The sequence below is a fragment of the Saccostrea echinata genome, unplaced genomic scaffold (assembly GCF_033153115.1).
Source record: "Saccostrea echinata isolate AGI-Se365-2 ecotype Australia unplaced genomic scaffold, CSIRO_AGI_Sech_v1 ptg000016l, whole genome shotgun sequence".
NCBI classification, from domain to species: Eukaryota; Metazoa; Mollusca; class Bivalvia; order Ostreida; family Ostreidae; genus Saccostrea; species Saccostrea echinata.
Genome location: NW_026889765.1, coordinates 723,454 through 746,769, shown reverse-complemented (window position 1 = coordinate 746,769; position 23,316 = coordinate 723,454). Strand labels below are relative to the sequence as shown.

At 31.4% G+C, this 23,316-nt stretch overlaps 1 protein-coding gene across 1 annotated transcript; it reads right to left on the bottom strand.

Moving 5' to 3' along the window:
* Window positions 1-5,031: 5,031 nt before the first annotated feature.
* On the bottom strand, window positions 5,032-22,136 carry LOC133188657 (uncharacterized). Its single transcript, XM_061324164.1, has 12 exons — window positions 21,959-22,136; window positions 21,639-21,716; window positions 19,947-20,023; window positions 19,474-19,604; window positions 18,232-18,352; window positions 14,586-14,697; window positions 13,265-13,323; window positions 10,482-10,503; window positions 7,630-7,822; window positions 5,763-5,893; window positions 5,481-5,640; window positions 5,032-5,179 (listed from the first exon to the last, which is right to left on the bottom strand). The coding sequence occupies exons 1-12, from the start codon at window positions 22,134-22,136 to the stop codon at window positions 5,032-5,034; spliced, it is 1,410 nt and encodes a 469-aa protein (XP_061180148.1).
* Window positions 22,137-23,316: the final 1,180 nt, after the last annotated feature.

The following is a 23,316-nucleotide window of genomic DNA, read 5'->3' as shown; positions in this document are numbered from 1 at the left end:
TTATATTTATTAATCAATAATACGAATAATTAAATTTATATATATGTATATATTTTAAAAAAGAAATTTTGATAAAGTTTTACATTACGTTAATATTTCTTAACCGTGGACCGGAGTTCGGTGTGATGGTGTGAAACAACTTTTTGATTTTTTAGTAACTGAATTCCTCGTTCTGTTATTCGCCGATTTATAAGCATGAAAAGATTGAAATTCAACAGATATAACAAAATGTTGTTATTAAAAAGGAATATATCATCGAAAGAGAACGATTGGGGGAAAAAACAGATTATAGTTCTTAAAAATATGCTGCGGATATTTACGATTTTTGACAATCTTTGCGTAACAATTAAGTTATAAAATATTTTTGTAACATATCTTCAGTTTTAATTCTTTTTATATCATTATGGGTATCAAAATAATTGTCTTTTTGTGTACAATCATAATTTCTAATTTGTTATATGCTTGCGTAAATTTTAAGTTTTGTAAAAAAAATAGATCATCAAAATCTATCACTGTACGTTCCCGTGTATAGTTTCCTGTTAATTGACCGGGGACTGGTGGGGACACCTAATTAAGGTCTATTGTCTAACTAGTCGATATACTGTACACTGATTATTTTACCCCGCTTCTCAATGTGTATAAATCTGGTCGGATACCCTGTTTAATCTGATCGGCTGTTCTTCTGAAAATTGATTTTGAAATAACAATAATTGAAGACCGACTATATTTTGATCAATTCTTACTGCTGCATTATTTTAAATAAATTCTTACTTCTGCATTATCTTAAATAAATTCTTACTTCTGCAGTATTTTAAAAGAAAGGAAAAAATAATGGCACTTAACCACGAATTAATTCAAATTATTCATGAATTAATTCAAAGATTGGCAATATAATCTATACCTATATATTTTTTTTATATCTTAAACTTTTCTCTACCCAAAGAAAAATTAAGAGACAGAGATATTCCAGAAGAAAATGACTCTAATTACATTTCCTATGAATTCGGCAGTGGAACGTGGCTCTCCAAACACGAAAGAAAAATATGTGATTTTTTTTTTTAAATTAATATATATTATGTATTTATGGATAAAAATAATTTCAAAACAAGTATTCAAACAAACTGATTTTAGGGAGCGAAAATTTTAAGGCATCTGATGCAGCTGTTCTCAGTTCCCGAGTTTATACGCATTGACAAAGATGTTGGAAATAGCGAGAAAAAAATTATGAATTGAATAAGTATTTGCGGAAATGATACTGAAACAACTTCAAACTTAACAAGTTAGTTTAAAGGTCTTGATACTGGATGCGTTAAGGTGGTTTAATTAAGTTTGGACATTAAGTCACCATTAAGCTGCAGCTTAAAGGTGGCTTAATGGTAGCTTAATGAAGTTTGGACATTAAGCACCTAGAAGCTGCAGCTTAATGGTGGCTTAATGGTGGCTTAAAGGAATTAACTTCTATAAGCCACCATTAAGCTACCATTAAGCCACCATTAAGCGATTGTTTAAAGATGGTCTTTCGTCCTGTGCAAAAGATAGAGACAATTCATAGGTATTGGGGATGACACACATGATCTTGTATTAACATGGTATGTTTCCCTTACACGTACTCTCTTCTACTTTTGATATGGTATACTTTGTATGAAATGGATTGCTTAATATATTGTTGGTGGAAAGGGAGAAACTGGTTTACAAGTTTGAAGATCGCCTCTAATTGAAGACCATCCTATCACAAATAAGTAAAGTATGCATACGTTTTGGGTTCACTCCTGATTAGTAACTTGTATATAGGTTAATGTCAATATTTTTTTTATTTTTTTTTTTATTAAAATACGCTCTGCTAAGGAAAGCATTCATATGCATTTTCATGCCACAAAACCTCTTTGCCATTCTGCAGGACGTCTGGAAAGAAATGTAATCTAAAACTTGAATACAAGTTTTTTTTCTTCACTTTTTTCTATACTTGTTTTGTTCATTTTTATTATGATTGGTGATTATAAAAATCAAATTCGTATACTCAAAAGACAATTAAATAAGGTAAACAACACTGGTCTTTTTGGGGGACAAAATTCCAAAACCTTGCCAGTCTCAAAGAGGATTTTTTGTTTGTTCGTTTCACGGCCACTCGAGAATTTTTCACTCATATTGAGATGCAACCACCTGTCGGAAAATGGCTGCAAATTAAGACTTGTTTACGCAGTATTTTTTCCGGCCTTTGAGCAGTGAGGGATCTTTTTCGTGCCAGCACCCCCCAGCGACAGGGGACCTCGTTTTATAGGGTCTCAACCGAAGGACTGGCTTTCAAAGAGGAAGAACACACATAACAGTCTGTTAAACAAACACATCATTTCTACAGAGATAGAAAACAAAATAACCCAAGGGCTCGTTGATTTACATTCTCAGCAAACAGGCAAAATCACAGAATGAATTGTGAAGGTTTGCTTTGGAAACTTACCTAAGTAAAAGATAACTCAGCGAAAAAAATTATATTCATTGCAATATTGAAATGGTAAAATGTTTTTAATAAAAAAAAATATTGAAGTAAGTATTAAAAATTCATATATAAAGCACAAAGAAACAAATCCTTTTTACAAATTAAATGTATCTAACAAAATGAACTATTACAAAGAAATTAAATTACATTTAAAATGTTTAAATTTTACAGCATTTGATTACAGGTAAAATATTACAAAAACCAGACTAATTTATTCGACACTAAGTCAACTTTTTCACTTTCCTTCCATGCAACACAAAAAGTTTTCCAAAATCTGCAAAGCAATGAAAAAAAAATCTGAAATAATCTTTAAACTTGTATCACAAAATAATCCTGAAAGTTCGTGCTGTTATCTGCAGATATCATTCATGTTTTAACTGACATCTTATAGTACAATAACCAGAGGACTAGGAAGTGACGTCATTTTTTCAGCAGTTCCAATATGTCTCAATGTATTTATTGTACATATACATATTTACATTTGCTGTGTTTTTCTACTAAGCCAACTGTGAAATTGATTTGAAAGCCATTTTTGTGTATACTCACGCGTAGAAATACTGTATACACGGAGAAACTTGCGCTAAAGTGGTCACAATGAGGCTACAGAGACGTTTTAAAAATATGACGATATAGGGCAGCGAGAAATTCAAACATTTAGTATATTTTTGGTGCATTTAAGCATGTAAAATGTAAATACAAGGAATGTTTTTAAGTTTAGTGTGAATTATTGGTGTGTAAATCACACAGACTTGAACGAAGGCATATTTTTCATTTGCGCGCTTTATGAAATATGCCTACGTAACAAGTCTGAGTGATTTACACACCAATAACTCACACAAAACTTAAAATTATTCCTTAATTAAAGCTTCTCTAATGAGTGTAAATAGATTTTGAAAATCTGAAAGGTTTCAATAGTCTTTTAGTTCTCCAGAGATGGGATCTCTTTTTTTCTCATTATCCTCCTAATCGTACCTGGTGTAAAATCTTGGCAGCTTTATTAAAGTAAAATTAATACTGCTTGTAAAGAATGGAATAGTTTAACCTTTAATTTGTAGACAAAACTGCAGTTTTCACTTTTTCTAGACATATGAAAAGGATTCTTTAAAATCCAAGAGGATAAAAATGCAATCAAAAGACCAAAGAGTCCTAGCGGTTATCTGAGTATGAAACAACACCCCTAGAATGGCAATTTAATAATTATATGATAAAACAAAATAAACTAGTGAATGAAGATGAAGGGCTGAATACTTATTATAATAATGCTAACTGTTTGACTGCTTGGTGTCCAGGAGTAAAGAAGTAGATTTTTGAAGATTGCATTTATTTTGATGGCTTTGGCCCAGCTCTTAGGCCTTAGGAGGGCTTAGACCATGAAATTTACAATTTTCGTTCCCCCATTGCCCATAGATACCAAAATTGGTTGAAACTGGTTAAGCAGTTTAAGAGTGGAAGATGAAAATGTTCAAATGTTAATGGACGACGCACCTTGCATGCCGACGGATGAATACGGGTAGCAATGGGTAATAGTAAGTAAGGTGGCCTAAAGAGGAAAGGCAGATCTATAGATAAAAACAGCATCTGATAGACTCCTTTAAAATTCTTAGTTATTCGAATTATTACTGATATATAAATCTCATGAGTGCTAAAACTGTGGCCGCATTACATAACAAATATGAGAAATACATGTAATTTGTGTCAAGTGTCGAGTTACATGCATATCAGTTATAAATTTTGTAATGGAATATATTTAAGGAATCACTGTCTAGTTAGAAGAGTATGCCAGGGACATCAACGATAGTTGGAAACGTGGGATAATTTGCATAACGGACGAAGCCCGTTATGCATAAATTATCCCACGTTTCCAACTATCGTTGATGTCCCTGACATACTCTACTAACTAGCCAGTGATTCCTTATATTTCCATTTCACTGTGAAATAAAATTGTAAATTTAGATTTTAAAAATGTTGACTAATAGATTTAATGAAATATATGGAGATAACGAACAGTATTCAAGCTCAAAAGCCCATTAAACAATACAAAATAGGAGCAGAGCAAACACGGACCTCTAAACATCAGAGGTGGGATCAGGTGTCATGGAGAAGTGAGCATCCCCTTACACGATGCCTCACATGTCAATTTCAATAGTCCCCGCCCACTGACGTCAAACAAGACAGCCGCACGAGATTTACATGCATATTAGGCCTCCTTAGCGTCAGACATAAAGACAGTCGCACGAGAATGCATATTAGGCCTTCTTAGCTCCTGACCTTCCGCTTAGCGAAATTTACATTCCGGTAGAATGATCAAGAAATCAACTCAGCTAACTTTCAATAGTTATCACAGAGAAAACAAATAGAAATGGAAATATAGTGGCATATTGTATTACCACGAATAATCACTATAATCTTAAAATGGCACAGATGAGAAAAATCGAATTTGTAATTTGTTTATGTTTAGACATTTTGTTTTTATTTTTAAATGAAAACTAAAAATTTTACAAACTCAAAAACCTGTTTTCTTGAAGGCACTTTGATACTTACGTGTACCTAGTACACACTTTCTTCTTTCCAATGCACTTAGGACTAAAAAGATCAAAGTAGACAAATCCAATAATAGCTGCATGAGGGTATTGTGGTATCTCTGATAAACAACCATAAAATACCTTCTCACATTCACAGGACACTCTAGAAACAAATGAAATGTATTTAAAATTATTAAAAGAGAATTCACGCCAATACAAAAGGGAGCAGAATTGGAGTCGATTAATTAAGTATTTTTTTAAAAATCGTTTTGTACATTCACATTATAACTTTTGGTACACACTGTTTCCCTTTTTTTCCTCAAGAAGAGTGCCGATTAATTTATCAATAAACTTTTAAAAATCCAGGATGTGTACCTGTATGCCTCTAAATTTTCCAACATATGGATTTATATGTACGTATTGAATAGGTACATGTAATACATATATATGCAAACTACACTCACATGGTGAAAAAACCATCGTTCTTCAGACCATAATTGCTTTTTCCAGCCTCAATTTTTACATCACAGAAGTCATGATCTCGACAACACATGTCCACATCCTTATTTGTTCCCAAGTCTTCATAACTTGTAGCTTCGTTCCCAATGCCACACCATTTTGTTCCTGCATGGAAATAAGTTAAGAGCAGATAACCCTAATATGCTACTTCTAAAATCTAGAATAGCACTTTTGACAGAAATTACAGTAAAATGATCAAATCTGTTTTGAGAGAGAGAGAGAGATACCTGGATAAGTTTGCCGTTGCGAGCGCCGGAGAGTTGATTTTCTGATGGCTGTATTGTTCCTCCTCCCTAATATTTCACTAACATTGAAGCCCTCTGCCTCTCTTCTTCCATTTTCAATTTTTCCTTCGAGGCTTTGAAAAAAAATATAAGATTCTAAAATCTATGAAAATTGGGTGGTTTAAGATCAAATCTTTGATATCCCAGTAATTTTTTTTACTTCAATATTTATCTATCGCTATCCCATACAAGCATGGCTTTTCTGGGTTCATAAGAAGGCTGACCAAGAACTAATTTCTCTATGATATGTAATGAAAGGTGCATTTTTCTGTTTACAATAATTAATCTATAAGTTGAGTAAAATTATAAATTGTAGATACTATAGATAATCATTGTGATGAATAACGTAGAAACACAATTTTGTTCCTCATTCTTGAGATTATGTAACCTCGAGCTGCATGTTTTTTTTAGTCGTTACAAACGACTTTCCAAACAGAGCTACCAGAATTTTAATTGCTTATTTTGACAGCAGTATTATCAAAGCAAATCAATGAATATATTGCAGCAGCATTATTTAAATTCGAATATTTATTTATATATAGTAAATTTATTAAGAGCTAATAAACTTAGAATTTCACACATTGGACAACATATTCAGGTAAGCATTTATAAGTTTTGTTTGGAAATTAACTACAAATAACTTAATCATAATAAATAATTATTTATAATTAGGGGAACAATGTGAGAATTTTCTTGATTATTCAAGGTGCTAAGACTATTAAATAAACATTTTTGTTGGAGACCTATACATAAGGTTACTTAATTACATGCATTTAAGTTTTGTTCATTTTATAACATACACGACAGGACAAGCATATTTTGGAAATTTCAATTAATTCACAATTGGACAACCAAAGCAATATTACTTACTTTAATCCCTCCTTAACATGTGAAGGAAATTGAGAATTTTTATACACTGGTTGAAAGAAGGTTACGAAAACATATGACAGTTGGATTGTTAATAAAATTAAGAACGATCTTTCATTGAATATTAAGACAAGATCAGACACAATAATATCCTAGGGAACATGAGGCTTTATAAATCGTGAGATCAAAATGATAAAGATATTTTGTGAATATATTTTTTGACATTTCGCTGACTTGTACAACTCAAGGACAACGAAGAATTGAATTGAATGACATGGTCACTTAACTGTTCCTCTTTTGTCTAATTCACATGCAGGCTAGACAGCAAGAAAGGCAGATTATACGTGTTAACATTAAATTGTATGTCTGTCAGGCCAATTCTAGGTGTTTGGGATCGATGGGCCCATTTGACATCACTTTTTGACATACACCTTTGTATCGTACAAAAAAGTATAGGGCATTAAATAGAATTTTTTTAAAAAAATGAACAGTAACACGCATGTGAATTCTAAGACAAATGCATTTGGACCCTCCATTAAAAAATATAATAAGAAGAATTAGATGGATAAAAAATAATTTTAATATATATTTATAATATACTCCACAAGAATGTTATAAAACTTCCTTTAATTTGCAATACGACAACCAAAGCGATAACACAGTAAAAGAATGTTATATGTTAAGAGTGTGGGTTTAGCAAAGCGTTCCTTCCCTGCATTTATTATTCACTTAAAGTAACTTGGGGAAACCAAAATGGGCTTGTGAAACACAGATGCTTTTGATAGGTGCCCAATGTATTCTAATGACCTTTAAAAAATTAGCAGTATGTTTGGCGTGGGACAAGAAACACGATTATCTAATTTACATGATTTAAATCTACATCCTTCCTTTTAACCAGAAGAGTGAAATTCTCGATCGAGAAATTAAAAGAATTGTTGCTTACTTGAGGATGGGTTTCTTCAAATGGACTCTTCTTCCATTGATATTGAGTATGTAGACCTTGTTGTCCGATCTCAAAAACAGATTAAAATTTCCCTTGTATGGAGGACTGTGATTTGATTCAATCAGATGAAAGATAGTTAACACGGTAACAGCCGCCAATAACGTCATCTTCGAGGCAAAACACGAAAGGTGGGTTCAAAAACATGAAAGAAAATGTTCAAACGACAAACATTTTGTGGCTTTTTAAAAATCCCGTTGTGCACCAGTTCACAAAGAAATAATTATACGATTGCTTCACCTTCTGGGGTGTTGAACTCATCCTTCTCGAGAAAAACCCTTTTTATGGGAAATTTGACTGATAACAATATTCATTTTTTTAACGAGCGGTGTCATAATTTTGAGTTCTTATTGTCTATTTATTAATTTTTTTCCAATGGAAATAAAGACAATTATCAAAATTTTAAAAAGTGCTAACTTGACAGATTTTGCACGAAGTTGATAGAAGGGATTAAATATAAATTTTGAAATTCATTATGAAAATGCAATTTATTTTGAAATAATTTTTTTTTAAAAATCTGTCGACATGGTGAAAATTAGCTTTTTAAAATTTCTTAGATAATACTGAGTATTTCTAATTTTGTTAAATTAGTTATTTTTTTTTTTTTAAATTGGGAAATGAACGTGATATTTTAGTTTGGACACGACAAACAATTAATTGACATCAAATCAAGATGCTGTTGCAAAATGCCATTTCCGTAACAGGCAACGAGATAGTGTCGAAATCACTGAAGGTGACTTATGTATGGAGATGGGATACGAACATATTTTTAGATATTAAATATTTTGGATTGATTTATTGATTGTACATTGATTAACGTCCCATTCGAGAAATGTCACCACATACAACTGAAAGGTTTCCAATTTAGACCTATACTCGGCACTTAGGGCCATTGAGCAGTGAAGGTATTTATCGTGCCAACGCCTATCGTGACACGGGACTTCGGTTTTTAAGGTCTCATCCGAACATCCGGAAATTTCATTTCTAAATCCGGGCGCATGGCGAAGGAAGAGTCAGTACCTATGTTTACGTTTTCGGTTTGACGTACGAGAATCGAACCCTCAGGCCTTCCAATCATGAAGCGAACGCCCTGCTACTAGGCTACCATGACCGATAAAATATTATTGAAACTAGATATATCATAAAAATTGCACCGATTTTTTTTATTTGTGTAAAGAAAATATTTTTAAAAGTGGAAGATTATTTCTCACAATTAAAAAAAAAATGATTTAAAACTTAATTATACATATGTACCTGTATACTGATGTATTGAAACGTTGAAATTTTCCACAATTTAATTATAATGTCGATTTCCGAAAATGAACGTATCAATATTTGAAACAAAATCATCTGAGATAAATTTTAAACATAAATTAAAGCCATTGTAATGCAAACAGAAATGTACGGCATTAACAACTATACACATGTTTATGCTTCACTAATGTTTAATGTGCATGTATTTTCTTGTTATTCGCATTAAAGATTCTGTAGATAAATATGTACAGATCGACTGGATTTTATTTTGATTGAACATGGACGTTAATGCCAATATTGTTAATGCCATCACAAATCGAAGATTCTTTGCCATTTTTATTCTGAAATTTTATTATCAAACATAGTTTAGATAAATATTTAACTGATTAAAAAGAACATTACGTGTAAAAAAAAAAATGATCAATGTACATGAAAACTTTGTTACGTAATACAGTGGTATAATAAACTTCACAAAATCATGATTCGAAGTTAGATCAGTATAGATATTAACTTCCACAAAAACTTTTCTGCCTAAAGTTTTTTTTATCAGGTACATTGAAAAGGGGTTATTTCTTAAAAGTAACATGTGATTTTGCTATTTTTCTCAATCTGATGTTTATGGTACAATTGAACTCAGTTCATAAATAAAATGTAGGCATATACTTTCGCATTTTTCTCTAGTTTAATAATAGCTAACAGTGAATAGCAACAGCAGAGACCGATGAATAATTATGTTATTTAATGCTAAAGAATGGATTTTTCAAAAAATCTAAACTAAAACATATTAAGCAGAAAAGAATTATGGTCTGAGCTTTGATATTTAATTTAGGGATTTAAAATGTGACAACTTCAAAAAAGAAGAAACTAAAGCCATTACATAAAACGCAGGTGACAATATATTTCTCTGAAGTCTTTGGTGGCATTGAGGATCATGCAAGTTATATATATTTTTTCAAAGGCTTTCTAAACATGCATATAATTGAAGCATATTCATTTTTTTTTTAAATACAGCCCCATAATTTTGTCATGGGGCTGTAAACATGTGCTATTATTCACTTATTTACTCAAACCAATATCATTTCAGAGAAAATTTACAATGGATAAATGAAATACATGTCATATTAATTCGAAGTAAATGTTTTTTTTAAAACATAACAAATCATTTTCTGGTTTAATACCAAGTCTGTAGTATTATAAAATAAGGTGATTTTTTTTCTTCACTACCTAGTTCATATTTTACCAACTCACTTACAATCTCTGAAGAAAAGGAATACAGCTTTCTCTCTCATCAAAAAATTGCTAAAATAATTTCTCACTAAAAATATTTAAGGATTTAATTGAAGAGAAAATCGTTAAATCTCTTTAAAATTTCCTTTTACGCAGTATTTGCATATCTAGTAAACGTTTTTCATGTATAAGTTAACTGATTTGCCACCATGTTTTTGGTATATTGTGTTCCTTGCTTTCATTCCACTCTTCTCGTTTTGAACCAATAAATTTGTGTAGTGTTTATCCGGAGAGGAGACTATTATCAATTGCACTCGTTTCGAAGTACATGAAGTCCTGCAAAAATAAATAAATAAATAAATAAATAAATAAATAAAAAGTGATGAGTTTGTGAAGTTTGGTGACCCAAACAGAAACAAAATGTGAAGTTTGATGACCCAAACAGAAACAAAGTCCCGTTTGACTTTGACAGGTACAGTAGGAATAACCTTACGATATCCAATATGAATTCTCTAACTCTCTCTCTACAGCTCTAAAGGCATTCCCTTATCTCCGAGTTTTCGAAAAAAAGTAGGCTCACCGGGGGCTGCCAGGCAAACCAATAACTTTCAAAACCGATCACATAAACTTGATCTTACCACCGAAATATGGCTGAAATGTTACCGACACGACGTAAAGCAATAATCAAATTGAATCCTTTATAAGTGTGTTATACTTAATAAAACAGTGTGTAAAATTGTAGTAAAATGGGAAAGAAGGACAATATACCCCCATATCTGACTTGACATCATTAAAAATTAGTCAAGAAACACGAGTCTGTACCTCGCCTCTTAAAATTACAGAGATCAGTAAAACCCTGGTGGTAGTCGATCCACACTCTTATTCATCTTGATAAACCAATACAATACACCAATAAACATATAAAAGCGTCTACAGTACCTAGCTTAGATTCACCATGGATCAGATATCCTTCTGCTTTAAAGAATAATTAAAGCTGTATACTTAAAAACAATAGTAAATATTTTGAAGAGTTAAATGAGAAAAGTCGAAGCAGTTATTCAAAATTTATTCAACATTTTCTGGAGAATACGTGCCTATATCATTGAAAGATAAGGAAAAATTAGAACATGTTGCCATTTCTATCATGGATTGGATAGATCATACTTTGAACTGGAAATTCTGTATAAGCTTAAATTAATTTAATATTATTTCATATTGATTTCTGTACATTTTGAAGACTTATAGAGGTTTTGCTTAATTTATAAAAGCTATAATTACAAACTATAACAATAAAAATCTTTTCAATACAGTAGTATAAATAAGATGCAAACTCCATTTGCAGAGTAACATATAATGACACAAAGATGCTTCAATGTACAAGTGCCTATGCTAGTCTAATCACTGGTGAAAGTGTGTCCTATCCGTGATAAAACTGGTCATTATTAGAGATCTGCTTCTAAAGCTATAGCCCCCCAAATCATAATGTTATTGTTTGCTGTTAAACAGTTTATAATGATGAGTTAGAGTCTCCCTCCATTTCATGCAGATTAAGCTTCAGGAAGCATGAATAGTCCTTAGATACGTGACTGCTTCACGTTACAAAATGTATTTTTATTAGCAGCGTAGCAACTCTGGTGTTTAGTGTCTACTCGTGGGTTCAAACTGTTGGTTTATTTAGATACTTAGCATCCGTGAAGTGTAGTAGATAGTATTCAGGGAACGTATGCTGCCTTCTAGTGTGTTAACTTTTCTTGTAATGCGTCTCCTAAGCTGGTTAAACTACATGCATCACATTAAAATGTATCAAAAGAGGCAAAATTTGAATACAAACATTTTCCAAAAAGTGAAAATAACTTCTTTGGACTAAAAAAATTTTAAATCTAATTTCTTTATTTCAAAGTTATTTTATTAAAGGTGCTTAGACACAGATTTGAAGTTAATATTTTCTCAAAATTTCTGTATAATATAACGACTTAAATATTGCAATAGCATTTCACACGAAAATATAATTAAAAACTTATTTTATCTGGAAATTATTGGAACTACGAATTCCTGGACGCGTTTGATTAACACATCCTTGCACTTTCACAAATTTTATTTTTATCCTTAATATTTAAGAAAAGAAGCGATTTTGTTTTGTATTAATGAAACACATTACATCTATAATCCAGAAAATTCAGAGTAGAAATGTGCGAAAGCAAACCCCCTCACTAATTTCGTCAGCCCGTGCTCAGTGTTGTGTACAGAGTTTAACAAATTGAATACACCCGTGAAACGTAAACTGTTTCTGTAAACAGGGCACGAGCTCTGTTATTGTTAATGTTTACGATTCACCGGGTGAGTTCAATTGTTAAAGTCTGCACACACCACTGAGCACGGACTGACAATACTGTGAGTGGGTTTTGCTTTCGAACATTTCTACTCTGAATTTTCTGGATTATAGTTTTAATACTTTTCATTTATACACAACAAAACTGCCACTTTTCTTAAGTATTAAGAATAAAATTAAAAATTGTGAAAGTTCAAGGATGTGTCAATCAAACGCGTCCAGAAATTTGAAGTTTCAATAACTTCGAGATGAAATAAGATTTTTATTATATTTTAGTATGAAATGATATAGCAACATATATGTCATGAAATTATACAGAAAATCTGAGAAAATATTAACTTCAAATCTGTGTCCAAGCACCTTTAAATAACTTCCATGGGGATTGCTCTTGATAAGTTTCAACAAAAACTGTAAATCCAGTGATGGATTACAAGAATTTGTTTTCGAAATATACATTCATGAAAAAATCTAATATTGCTTATTTACTCGATGGTCTGATTTGTGGTCCGATACATGATGAATTCACCTTACATGTAAACAGTGTAGTGCAGTTAGAGTCATATTCAAAATAAATATGTGATAGATATAAAACTTAGGTTTAATGTAAATAATTTTTCAATGAGCATAGATATTTCTGAACATTATTTTTGAAATAAAAAATCTAAAAAAAAAAAAAAATATTGAGGTTCTTTCTGTAGCCAGTATACATGTATTTCTGAGTGGAATTTTTAAAGCAAGGAATGGAGAGGTACAAATGTATTAACTTACAATGAGGAACACAGCTCCAATCATCACCGCCTTGATCTTGACATCTAGATCCATAGGAACTATAAAAATAAAGAACATTCTCAATTTTTTTTCACAATACCCTTTAAACGGAATATGTAAGTGCATAAGGTATCCATACCCTGTTCAGTTTTATTTTTTTTCTTTTTTTTTTTCTTTTTTTTTTTTATTACACATTTAAGGAACAGCTACATTTGTATAATATTAAGGGCCTACATGTAGATGAGGAATATCTATCTAAAGGTGGAGTTTAAGAATTATAATTTTGATCATTTAATAAATAAGAGAAGTATAAATTAAAAAAATGAAACTTAAACGCTGAACAATGTTACACACTGTCATTTTAAATTTATGATCTTTATAATTCAGTTACCTGCACAAAATTTCCTTGTATTTACTTGGGGGTAATGTAAAAAACAAACAAAACCAAAAAAATACAATCATAATTCTTTTAAAGGTATAATCAACCAAAATAAAAAATGGAGTTTACATCATAAGAATGCTGACATCACCCAGGCAAAAGTTTTCATTAAAAAAGCTATTGCAGGCAGAAGTGATAATAACTCTGAAGGTGACAGATGAACGTTTTCTGCAGCAGGAAAGAAAGTTAGTCCAATGGACTCATTGGAATTATCATCCTTTTCTACTATCATGTATTTTATAAGAAAAATTGAAGAATTACTTAACATGGTCACTTCTTCATTAAAAAACTAAGGAACCTACCATCAAACACCTCACCCACGTGATATACATGTAGTTACAGAATTAACACTGATAACAAATTTTGTCTTACTCCTGATGAAATAACAAGCTAAATTTTGACACAATATGACAATCATGTTTTTATAATAAAATATAAAACAGAAATGTAGGGTCTTCACAATTTGATTAAAAATATAAATTGTGATAAAAAAAAACCATTAACGTCAATTTTCATTCCCTAATGAGTTATCATGAACACAAAACCTGATGAAAAGTTCAGAAGTGGAGATGCATAACAATGTTGGACAGATTAATGATGGAATCAAAGATACTGAAAAGGTTCAGCAGCTTTAAGTCATGAAAAAAAGGTCTTATTTTGTAACAAACTTAAAAAAGTAATGATAAAAAAGGTGAAATGATGGGCAGTTTCATTTAACAATACAGATCGTAAATAGAGCAAAAACACGGACCCTGGAAACCACAAGAGATGAGATCAAGTGCCTTGGAGGAGTAAGCATCCCCTCACAATGACCTAACAATTGACCTAACAATTGGTAAAAACATGTCAGTCAAAATACCACCCAACTATTTATATACTTACACGAAACTCCAAAACTGTCAGCATCAGAGCCAATGTCGAGGACATAGTCTAGCATTCCACCCCACTTCTTGCTGATCTTCCCCTCACTTGTATTCCCGTCCTTGGCAAACACCTGGAAACAATTTACGTCAAGTAGTGACAAATTCTCTTCCTTGCCATAATACATGTAATATATTTGTCTCGAAGCTTACTATCACTTCACATGTAAATGCACATGTACACAAAACAGTTATTTACCTTTTTTGAGACTTTTATTTAATTGAATCCAAAATGTCTTTAACATTTTTTTTTACTACCTCCTTTTTATTTTTTTTAGAAATACAAACTGTTAATAGCATAAATTTGTAATAGTTCATTCAATGATAGTGAATAGATTTTATTTTTTAAGACCATAATTATAATTCACCAAAAGACATTGAATTCTTTATCAAATTCCTATCAAAGGGGCCATGGTTTGAACAAACATGAATATGGACTACATGAGAATACTTGCAAACAAATTGACAATTTGCATTTCTGTATTTCTTGAGAAGATTAAATGCATAATTGTCTGCGTAAAGATTGACCCCATTTTTGTCTAAGGTCATTAATTGTACCTCTTGATAACATTTTAACTTTTTTGTTTACACATTTCAATTAAAAACTAAATCACATTTCAGCCCCACCCCCATCCCTTCCCCTCGACAGATTTGAATCTTATTTTGTTCTTGAGAAGATGAAAATTAGAGAATAATGAACAGTAATCAAGCTCAAAAGTCAATTGAAACAATACAAATCGGGAGCAGAGCAAACACGGACCTCTAAAAACATCGGTAGTATGATCAGTTACCATGGAGGAGTAAGCATCCTCTTTTTAATATCAACCTCAGAGTACTTGCAAGTAAGGATCCCCTGTCAACCGGTTACAACCGCCTTGTGTTCATTGTCATGATCAGGCAAACGGAAAAATCTGTAGACAATTCAGTGTTTAAAAAATGGCCTATCAATTACAATGTAGTATGAAAAATGTCAGTCAGCACTCGACTTAATGATAGATTGTATTTGCTGACAAGGTCATGGCATCGACCATACTTGCAAAATGATGACTTTAAACGAGACTGTTGATATTCTTGTTTCATTACTTTGTTTGTCAATAATGGTTCGTTTTAGAATGCTCTTGCGTATCGAATCATCTGCTAGATATAAACCTTTATGCAGGCGATAAGGGTATATTGCTACATAAGTAAGGGAAGTTGACGATAGAAAATTGAAGTCATTACCTTTATCATAAAGTTTTGTTGTTAGGTTACCATCAACGTCTTTTTCTAGTAAAATATCCAAATAAGAAACAGAAATGTCCGTCCGACTCTGTGGTATCTTTTATTTCAAGGTCATTGGGATATATCAAGTCGACATATGAATGGAAGAAACTATTTTTTATTGATAATACGTCGTTGATATATCTAAATGTTGAAGGCCACAGCAAGAGATTTCTTTTTCTTATGTTCAAAATTTTGAATAAATTCTGCTTCATAGGGATACAAAAATAGGTCTGCTAACACAGGGGAACAATTGGTACCCTTGGAAATTCCAACAGATTGTTGGAAGACCTGGTCTCCAAAAACTACATATATATTGTTAATCAGAAACCCAAGCATCTTTTTAATATCTACTTCAGAGTACTTGTGTGAAGAATCAGAATGTTTTTTAACAAAATTATTTTGCAAATGTAGGTAGGTAAATTTACGAATTCCATTCTATAAAAAAAGCAACTTTCTATAAAGTCAGAAACCTTGGACTTTAATTTATCGTGGGGAATGGTTGTATAAAGTGTTGAAAAGTAGTACGTTTTGATGTCACTGATATGGTAAAATTTTGTGATTTCATATAATCTAGAAGTTCCTTGGAGTTTTTAAGTATCCACATCTGATTTACACCACTTCTCGAATATATAGTTGTAAAGTACTCCTGAAGTTTCTCCTTCACCGCTGTTCATATTTTAGTGAGGAGTAAAGAAAGACGTTTGGTAGAACATTAACTGGAACCCGCGCCATGTATTTTTATGAAGTTTAGGAATCAAGTATAGACATGGTAATTCAAATTCATTTCGATTGCTGGGAATATTAAAATCTTTTAAAACTGATATATGATTTTGAAGAATTTCCTCTTTAGAAAAGGAGCTAAGGGTATAAGTTGGATTACCATGCACTTGCAGAATTAAATCCCAGTTCCTCGAAAATGCAATTAAAATAATGAGTCTTACAAACAAAGACAATGTTGTTACCCGTTGCCTGGGACCAGTACATACTGATCGTGTAATCTATCTTATTCTTTTTTTCACTTCTGAATTAATGAAAAGAGAAGGGTATATTGTTTTCATATTGCCCCTCAATCGCTTAATGGGAGATTTCAACATCCATCGGATACTCTTAATCCACAAAAACAAAGTGTCAAGGTATTTTTCATGCTTGTGTACAGTGTAGGATGAAGAAGAACATGAACACATTGGAGGATTATGTTTCAGATTTTTGATATCTACAAAATGTAGGCACTGTAGAGGTTTTTTTAAATTAAAAAGTTTGAAACCATAAGTCGATGTATATTTGTAAGAAATACAAGGCGTGGACTTTAACCTGAAATATGGTGGAATACAAGACTGGACCCTATTGTGATTAGGAATATTACTTATATTAACTGCGTCAATTCCTTTGTTGGCATATTGATGTTTAAGGAACAAACGGGTTGTTTGAGCAATATTTTCTTCCGTAAAACGTGGCGGTTTAAAAAGCCCATGATTTGCAATATCTTTAATCACAGATCCGAACCTGTATTCTGGTGTCGAAGAATCCAAATATGGACTTTCCATGACTTTTTCAAATTGACTATTTAAAACTTTCAAAGGGACAGAATAAAGTTTGATGGGAATATGATGACATAACTGTTTATTTACATAAGGTTGTAGTGAATCAAAGGAGACATCGTGTATAATAGGTTTTTTGTAAGATTGATCTCCATGACTACGCTCACGTCTCTCTGTATTGTTAAAAAGTCCCATCACATTCACATTGCTAACTGTTGACATGAAAGATTTCCAACACGATCGACATCATGCTTATTTTTATGATCCAGTATTCTATTCGTTGTCTATGGAAAGGTGTACTCAATGATGGACAATTTGTATGATGGTTAATCCTTTTCTAGAATTCTAACTTTCACTGACAAAATAGAATGATCGGGTAAATTAAGTGCTTGTATAGAATCTGTTGACCCCCGTTGTTAATTTAAAAATATATGCCCCGATATTCTTTTATTCAATGGACCCTTGGTTAGTCCAATATAAATAAGCCATCTAAAGGTACATTTTATTCCGTAGACAACATTAGAATATTTGCAGTTTCAGGTTTTTAAATAACCCAACCTATTTTCAATTTTTCATAATTTAATTCTTAATTAATGTTTTCTTCCATTGAAAATAAGGGGGATTGCTCTATCATTTGAACAAATCACAATTCCTATCACCCATAGATCCTTTTAACCAAATTGGTTAAAACTGGTCCCACTCAAAATGTTGTATTTTAAGAAGAACATTTCCTTTAAACATCGATCCCTAGGTATAGAAATGTTTAAATATTTATGAACTGAACTTTATATTCTAGTTGATACTCACCTCAAATTCAAGGTCGAATGGACAACATGGCCCTGTAATCATGCAGAGAGGACCTTTGATGCACAAGACCTCCTGGCGATTGGCATCCAGTATTGAATATCTTGGTGGAAACCAACTCAGTCTGAAAAAAAAGAGGATAGTGTACAAATAATCAATCTCTTTTTATAATTATTTATAATTGATCAACGCTGGCTATTATGGATTCTTAAAATATCATTAACAAAAACTTTTTAATAAGTTATGGTTGTGTTGAATTCATTTTAATTAGCCTTTAAGGATTAAATATGTTTCTGCATCATATTTTATCTAAATAAACTTACAGAAGATGTATATCTTGTCTTTTATTAAAACCCAGCTATTTTTTAAATAAATAGCTGATTGATTTGAACTCTTTAATTAATAGATCACTCATATTTTTTCATGTATCAAATAATGGTCTGTATTCAGAGAAATAAACAAACAATTTTCATTAAAATAATATGATGCACTTTCCTAACATTATAATTTGTGAGTAAGATAGGATCTTAATTATACAGAATAAATGCATTACCTCTAACAAATTCATAATTATTGACTTACTGAACAACTACATGTAATACAGAGAAAACCACAGAAAATGGTCAAATCCATCTATTTTTTAAAGTAACCATATGCATATATACAGCTACCATATAATCTCCTCACCCTCATTTTTCATTACAATGCTAATTTACATTACAATATAATGCTCACTATTTACCTTTTTAAAATGCTGATTTACATTACAATATAATCCTCACTAATAATCTCACATTATAATCCTCACTATTTATATTTTTACAATACTGATTTACAGTTACAATATAATCCTCACTATTTATCATTTTACAATGCTGATTTACATTACAATATAATCCTCACTATTTATCTTTTTACAATGTTGATTTACATTTCAATATAATCCCCACTATTTACCTTTTTACAATGCTGATTTACAGTTACAATATAATCCCCACTATTTATCTTTTTACAATGCTGATTTACATTACAATATAATCTTCACTATTTATCTTTTTACAATGCTGATTTACAGTTACAATGTAGTCCATACTATTTATCTTTTTACAGTTACAATATAAACCTCCTATTTACCTTTTTACGGTTACAATACCTGTATATCCTCACTGTCTATCTTTTTATAATGCCGATTTACAGTTACGATATATCCCTTCATCAAAATATCTTTATAAGAAAAGAACTTACTGTTGTTTGACATATCCTACCACCTGTCCCGGTGGTGCTTCAACTGTAACCCCATGAGCAAAAGCGTTAATACAAGCACACCATGCGCATCCAGCAAAACACTTAAACGGCCTTGTTACTCGGATCACCTCCTGTTGAACATAGGGGTAAATATTGCCTTATTTAAAACATATATACAATGGATACAGATACTTACTTGACAGAAACCTGTGATTTATTGATAGCATGGATCCAAAAAATTCTAACCTCAAATACAAATGAATAAAAAAATTCAAATGCTGTTAAATGTGTAAAGTTCTTTGTAATATTCAATATGGCTACTTTGCCCAAACACTCTCCTAAAAAAAGATAGTGTAATACAGTAATGCAGTTTCCTAGTGATTTGTCGTGGATACAACCTGATTAAGACCCGTTCTTGAAGACTTTGTATAAAAATGATTTACCTAAATTTGTAATTATCACAATTTCCTCACCTCGCCCATGTTGTCTGTGATGTGCATTGTAAAACCTCTTTTTGGGCCACAAATCTGGCGAGCGCAGGCATTTGACTCTGCCAAATGGAATTTTATCAATTATAATTTAATTTCTTCTTTCATATGAAAAATAACCCTTATCAAACCTTAATTTTAAGAAATTGTACATGAATAGTCCTGCTTGATAAATGATTTTGGAAAAACTGCAGCATTATTCATTATAAATGATCGTCAAATCAACGTCTTCACTCTTTCATTTTGCATTTTTTAGAACAGAGTAAAAGCATATAAATATTCTAGATTATTTATTGATAACTCTGTATTGTATTAATCAATATCAATTTGATATCATGCCATTCTTGATTACACATCTGATTGGACGTCAATATGCTACTATATCTATCTTCTTGGAGAATTGACATCCCATTACACAATATTATAGATTAATTTCTATTTATTTTATTTTTGGGACTCAAATGTAGATTATAACAATTATATATTTTGCTCTTCAGAAGCTCACCTTTGAAAAATATAGCTAAGCTATCGCTGTAGCCATGAGAAGTATACAAAGAAGTGGTTTTCTGAATTATTGGTTGTTGGTCTAAAATCAGGAAACTCGCGTTTACTTTCCGTCGGCAATAGAATCATATACATGTATTTAATCACCACAGAATCAGGAAAGCGTTTTCCAGGAATGCTCTACCGTGAGTTCGAGCATGCGCATTACCCGTTAAAAAGACTCCGTATTTACAGTCGGTAGCGCTCGATTGGGCTAGAAATGACAGGGGTTTTGTTTTCGACTTTAAGCAATCAAATATCAAATTTTAAAAAAAATCAAATAAGACAAATATGAAAAAAAGGATCTATTCATAATGTTAAAATTGAAAATAAAAGCAAGATATGCCAATAAAACACATTCTTCGAGGAGTGATCAATTCTATTTTCCTTAATCACCACATACATTTATCCCCTGTTCACTTGTAACTTCCTTACGAAATTGAAGTTCTTTACTTAATTTTATGACAGTTAAATATCAATCAAAGGAGATCAATAATGTTAGAATCAGTGACTATACTTTTGCTTTAGATAATTCAAATAAGTACTTTTAACTTAGTTAATCCTTTTCTAAAACTAGAATGCGCATGCTCGAATTCATAGTTAGGCATTCTAAAAAGCATTTCATGCCAGTTTCGTATTATAACCTGTAAAAAGGGGGAAACATATCTATTTTGGCAAAACTGCATCTTCCTATAATTCAGTCATTTCAGAACTAAAATTTAAAAAGCTTATCTCAACTAAAAAACGGTTGCACACTGCATTATATTCAACTTGTAGTGCCATAGACTTCTTTGATTTCAACATTTAAATAAGGTGAGCAATTAAAACAATGCTTAAAGTTCTGTTCTGATTAACAGACGAACATATATGCACAGTAATAGTGATGATATTGCCAGAGCACACTGGAGTCTCACCATGCTGAATTAACCTCCCCTCCACCCAAACATTGAAGCACTGTGTACTTATTATCTATTGATACATTAATTAGAAGATATGGCTAAATAAACCAATGGTTCAAACCCACCTTTGTGTATAATGATGGACAAGACGTTACCTACCCCCTCCCCATTTATTTTTTTAAAGGAAAGCTTGTCATAATATAAAGACTCCTCCAAGTGATAAGACAACAAATACCTTCAGCTGCAAAATAGGTTTGTTGTCCACTTTTGTTTTTGATCTTGTACTTATTTGCAGTTTCCCATCCTACGAGAACTACAGAACAAAATATGTAGTATTGATAAAATACAAGCCATCTTTTCTTAACCACACAAGGCAAAATAATAATAAGAAATGTAAAAGACATTGGATTTCATTTTAATTCAGGAATATTATAATTTTGCAATATTAATCATAAAAGATTTTTATTATTTTGAACAGATTATAAGGTGCAGAATAATAAGTAGATGTTTAATAAAAACCAAGCTTTTAAAACAATTTATTTTATATGTACAAACCCTCTAAAAGCTCTGTCTGCTGTTTAACAAGTAGCTGATCCACCGTTGTTAAGTATTCTAGGCCAGGAGGACAGCCCGGAATGGGCTCAGGGCGAGGTGCCCACACCTGTTGATCCTTGACATTTTTCGAATCTATTTGAAAATTCAGGACTAACACATTTTTAGAAATGCCCTCCATTAAAAAATATTAATTATGCAAAGAAAAAGAAATAATTACAATTAAAAACTTTTATTATGTATATTCAAAGTCTCATTCAAATTAAAATTAATTTACAGGAAGTGCAAATATTTTATTTCAAGTTGGAGGAATTAAAACGTATAGCTAATTCATCCTTAACAAAAAAATACTATAGTAAACTATAGTTAACTATCTATACTATAAGTTAATAGATTTTGCAAATAAACTCCGAAACGGATGCACCAGAGTTTTTACTTACTCTTCTAAGAATACACTAGATACAATATGATGTCCGTAAACTATATTTAGATTTTACTCGCATAATCAGTATCGTGCATTAAATTAAAAGTCTACTTTTATTTTCTATATACAGCCATGAAATAGCAAAAACGTGAGTACGGTGGCGTTTCCGGTTGGCGGATCTAAGTTTCTAGCAACTTTCAATGAAACTGACAACAATCAATCGTTTATTTATTTCATAAAACGTCATCACTGAATTATTCAATCAAAACTTGATTTAAATGACATAAAAGAAATAAGTTGTGATAACCGATTAAAAAGGGAAATGTGCAAATTATGTTTGTCATTCACCGATCTTAATATTGACGGAAGCTTCTAGAACATCATATAGCATCGAGCCCGATGTTAAAAAGAAAACGAGACAATTATAGCTGTAGGAACATAAGAAAAACTTATGTGTGAATGGTCATTGAAATAATGGTAAATCATTGATAACACTATAAGTTGTGAATATATTTATATATCGAAAGACTGTTACATATATGTAGTAGGTTTTCCTAACAGATGTATCGGTAAAATGTGTATATTATCAAATACTCGGCCTATTCGTTAAAAGCTAATTCTTACACAGATACTTGCGTCTTGGTTTATGTATATGTATGAACCTTCTTCATATGTAAAAAAGGTAAAGTACATTTTTTACATATCAATAAGGTACATGTACATACATATTTATAAACCAAAACACAAGTACCTGTGAATTTTTACCACCAATCCCCCCCCCCCCCCCCAAAATAAGATATCAATTTATAAGTAAAATGTGCATATTCGCTGCTTTCAATTTATCCTTGACGGAAATGAAATAAGAGCAAACAATATATCCATAACATAGTATAACAGGTTTCACAATAAACATCAATTAATGTAATTGCTATTTTTT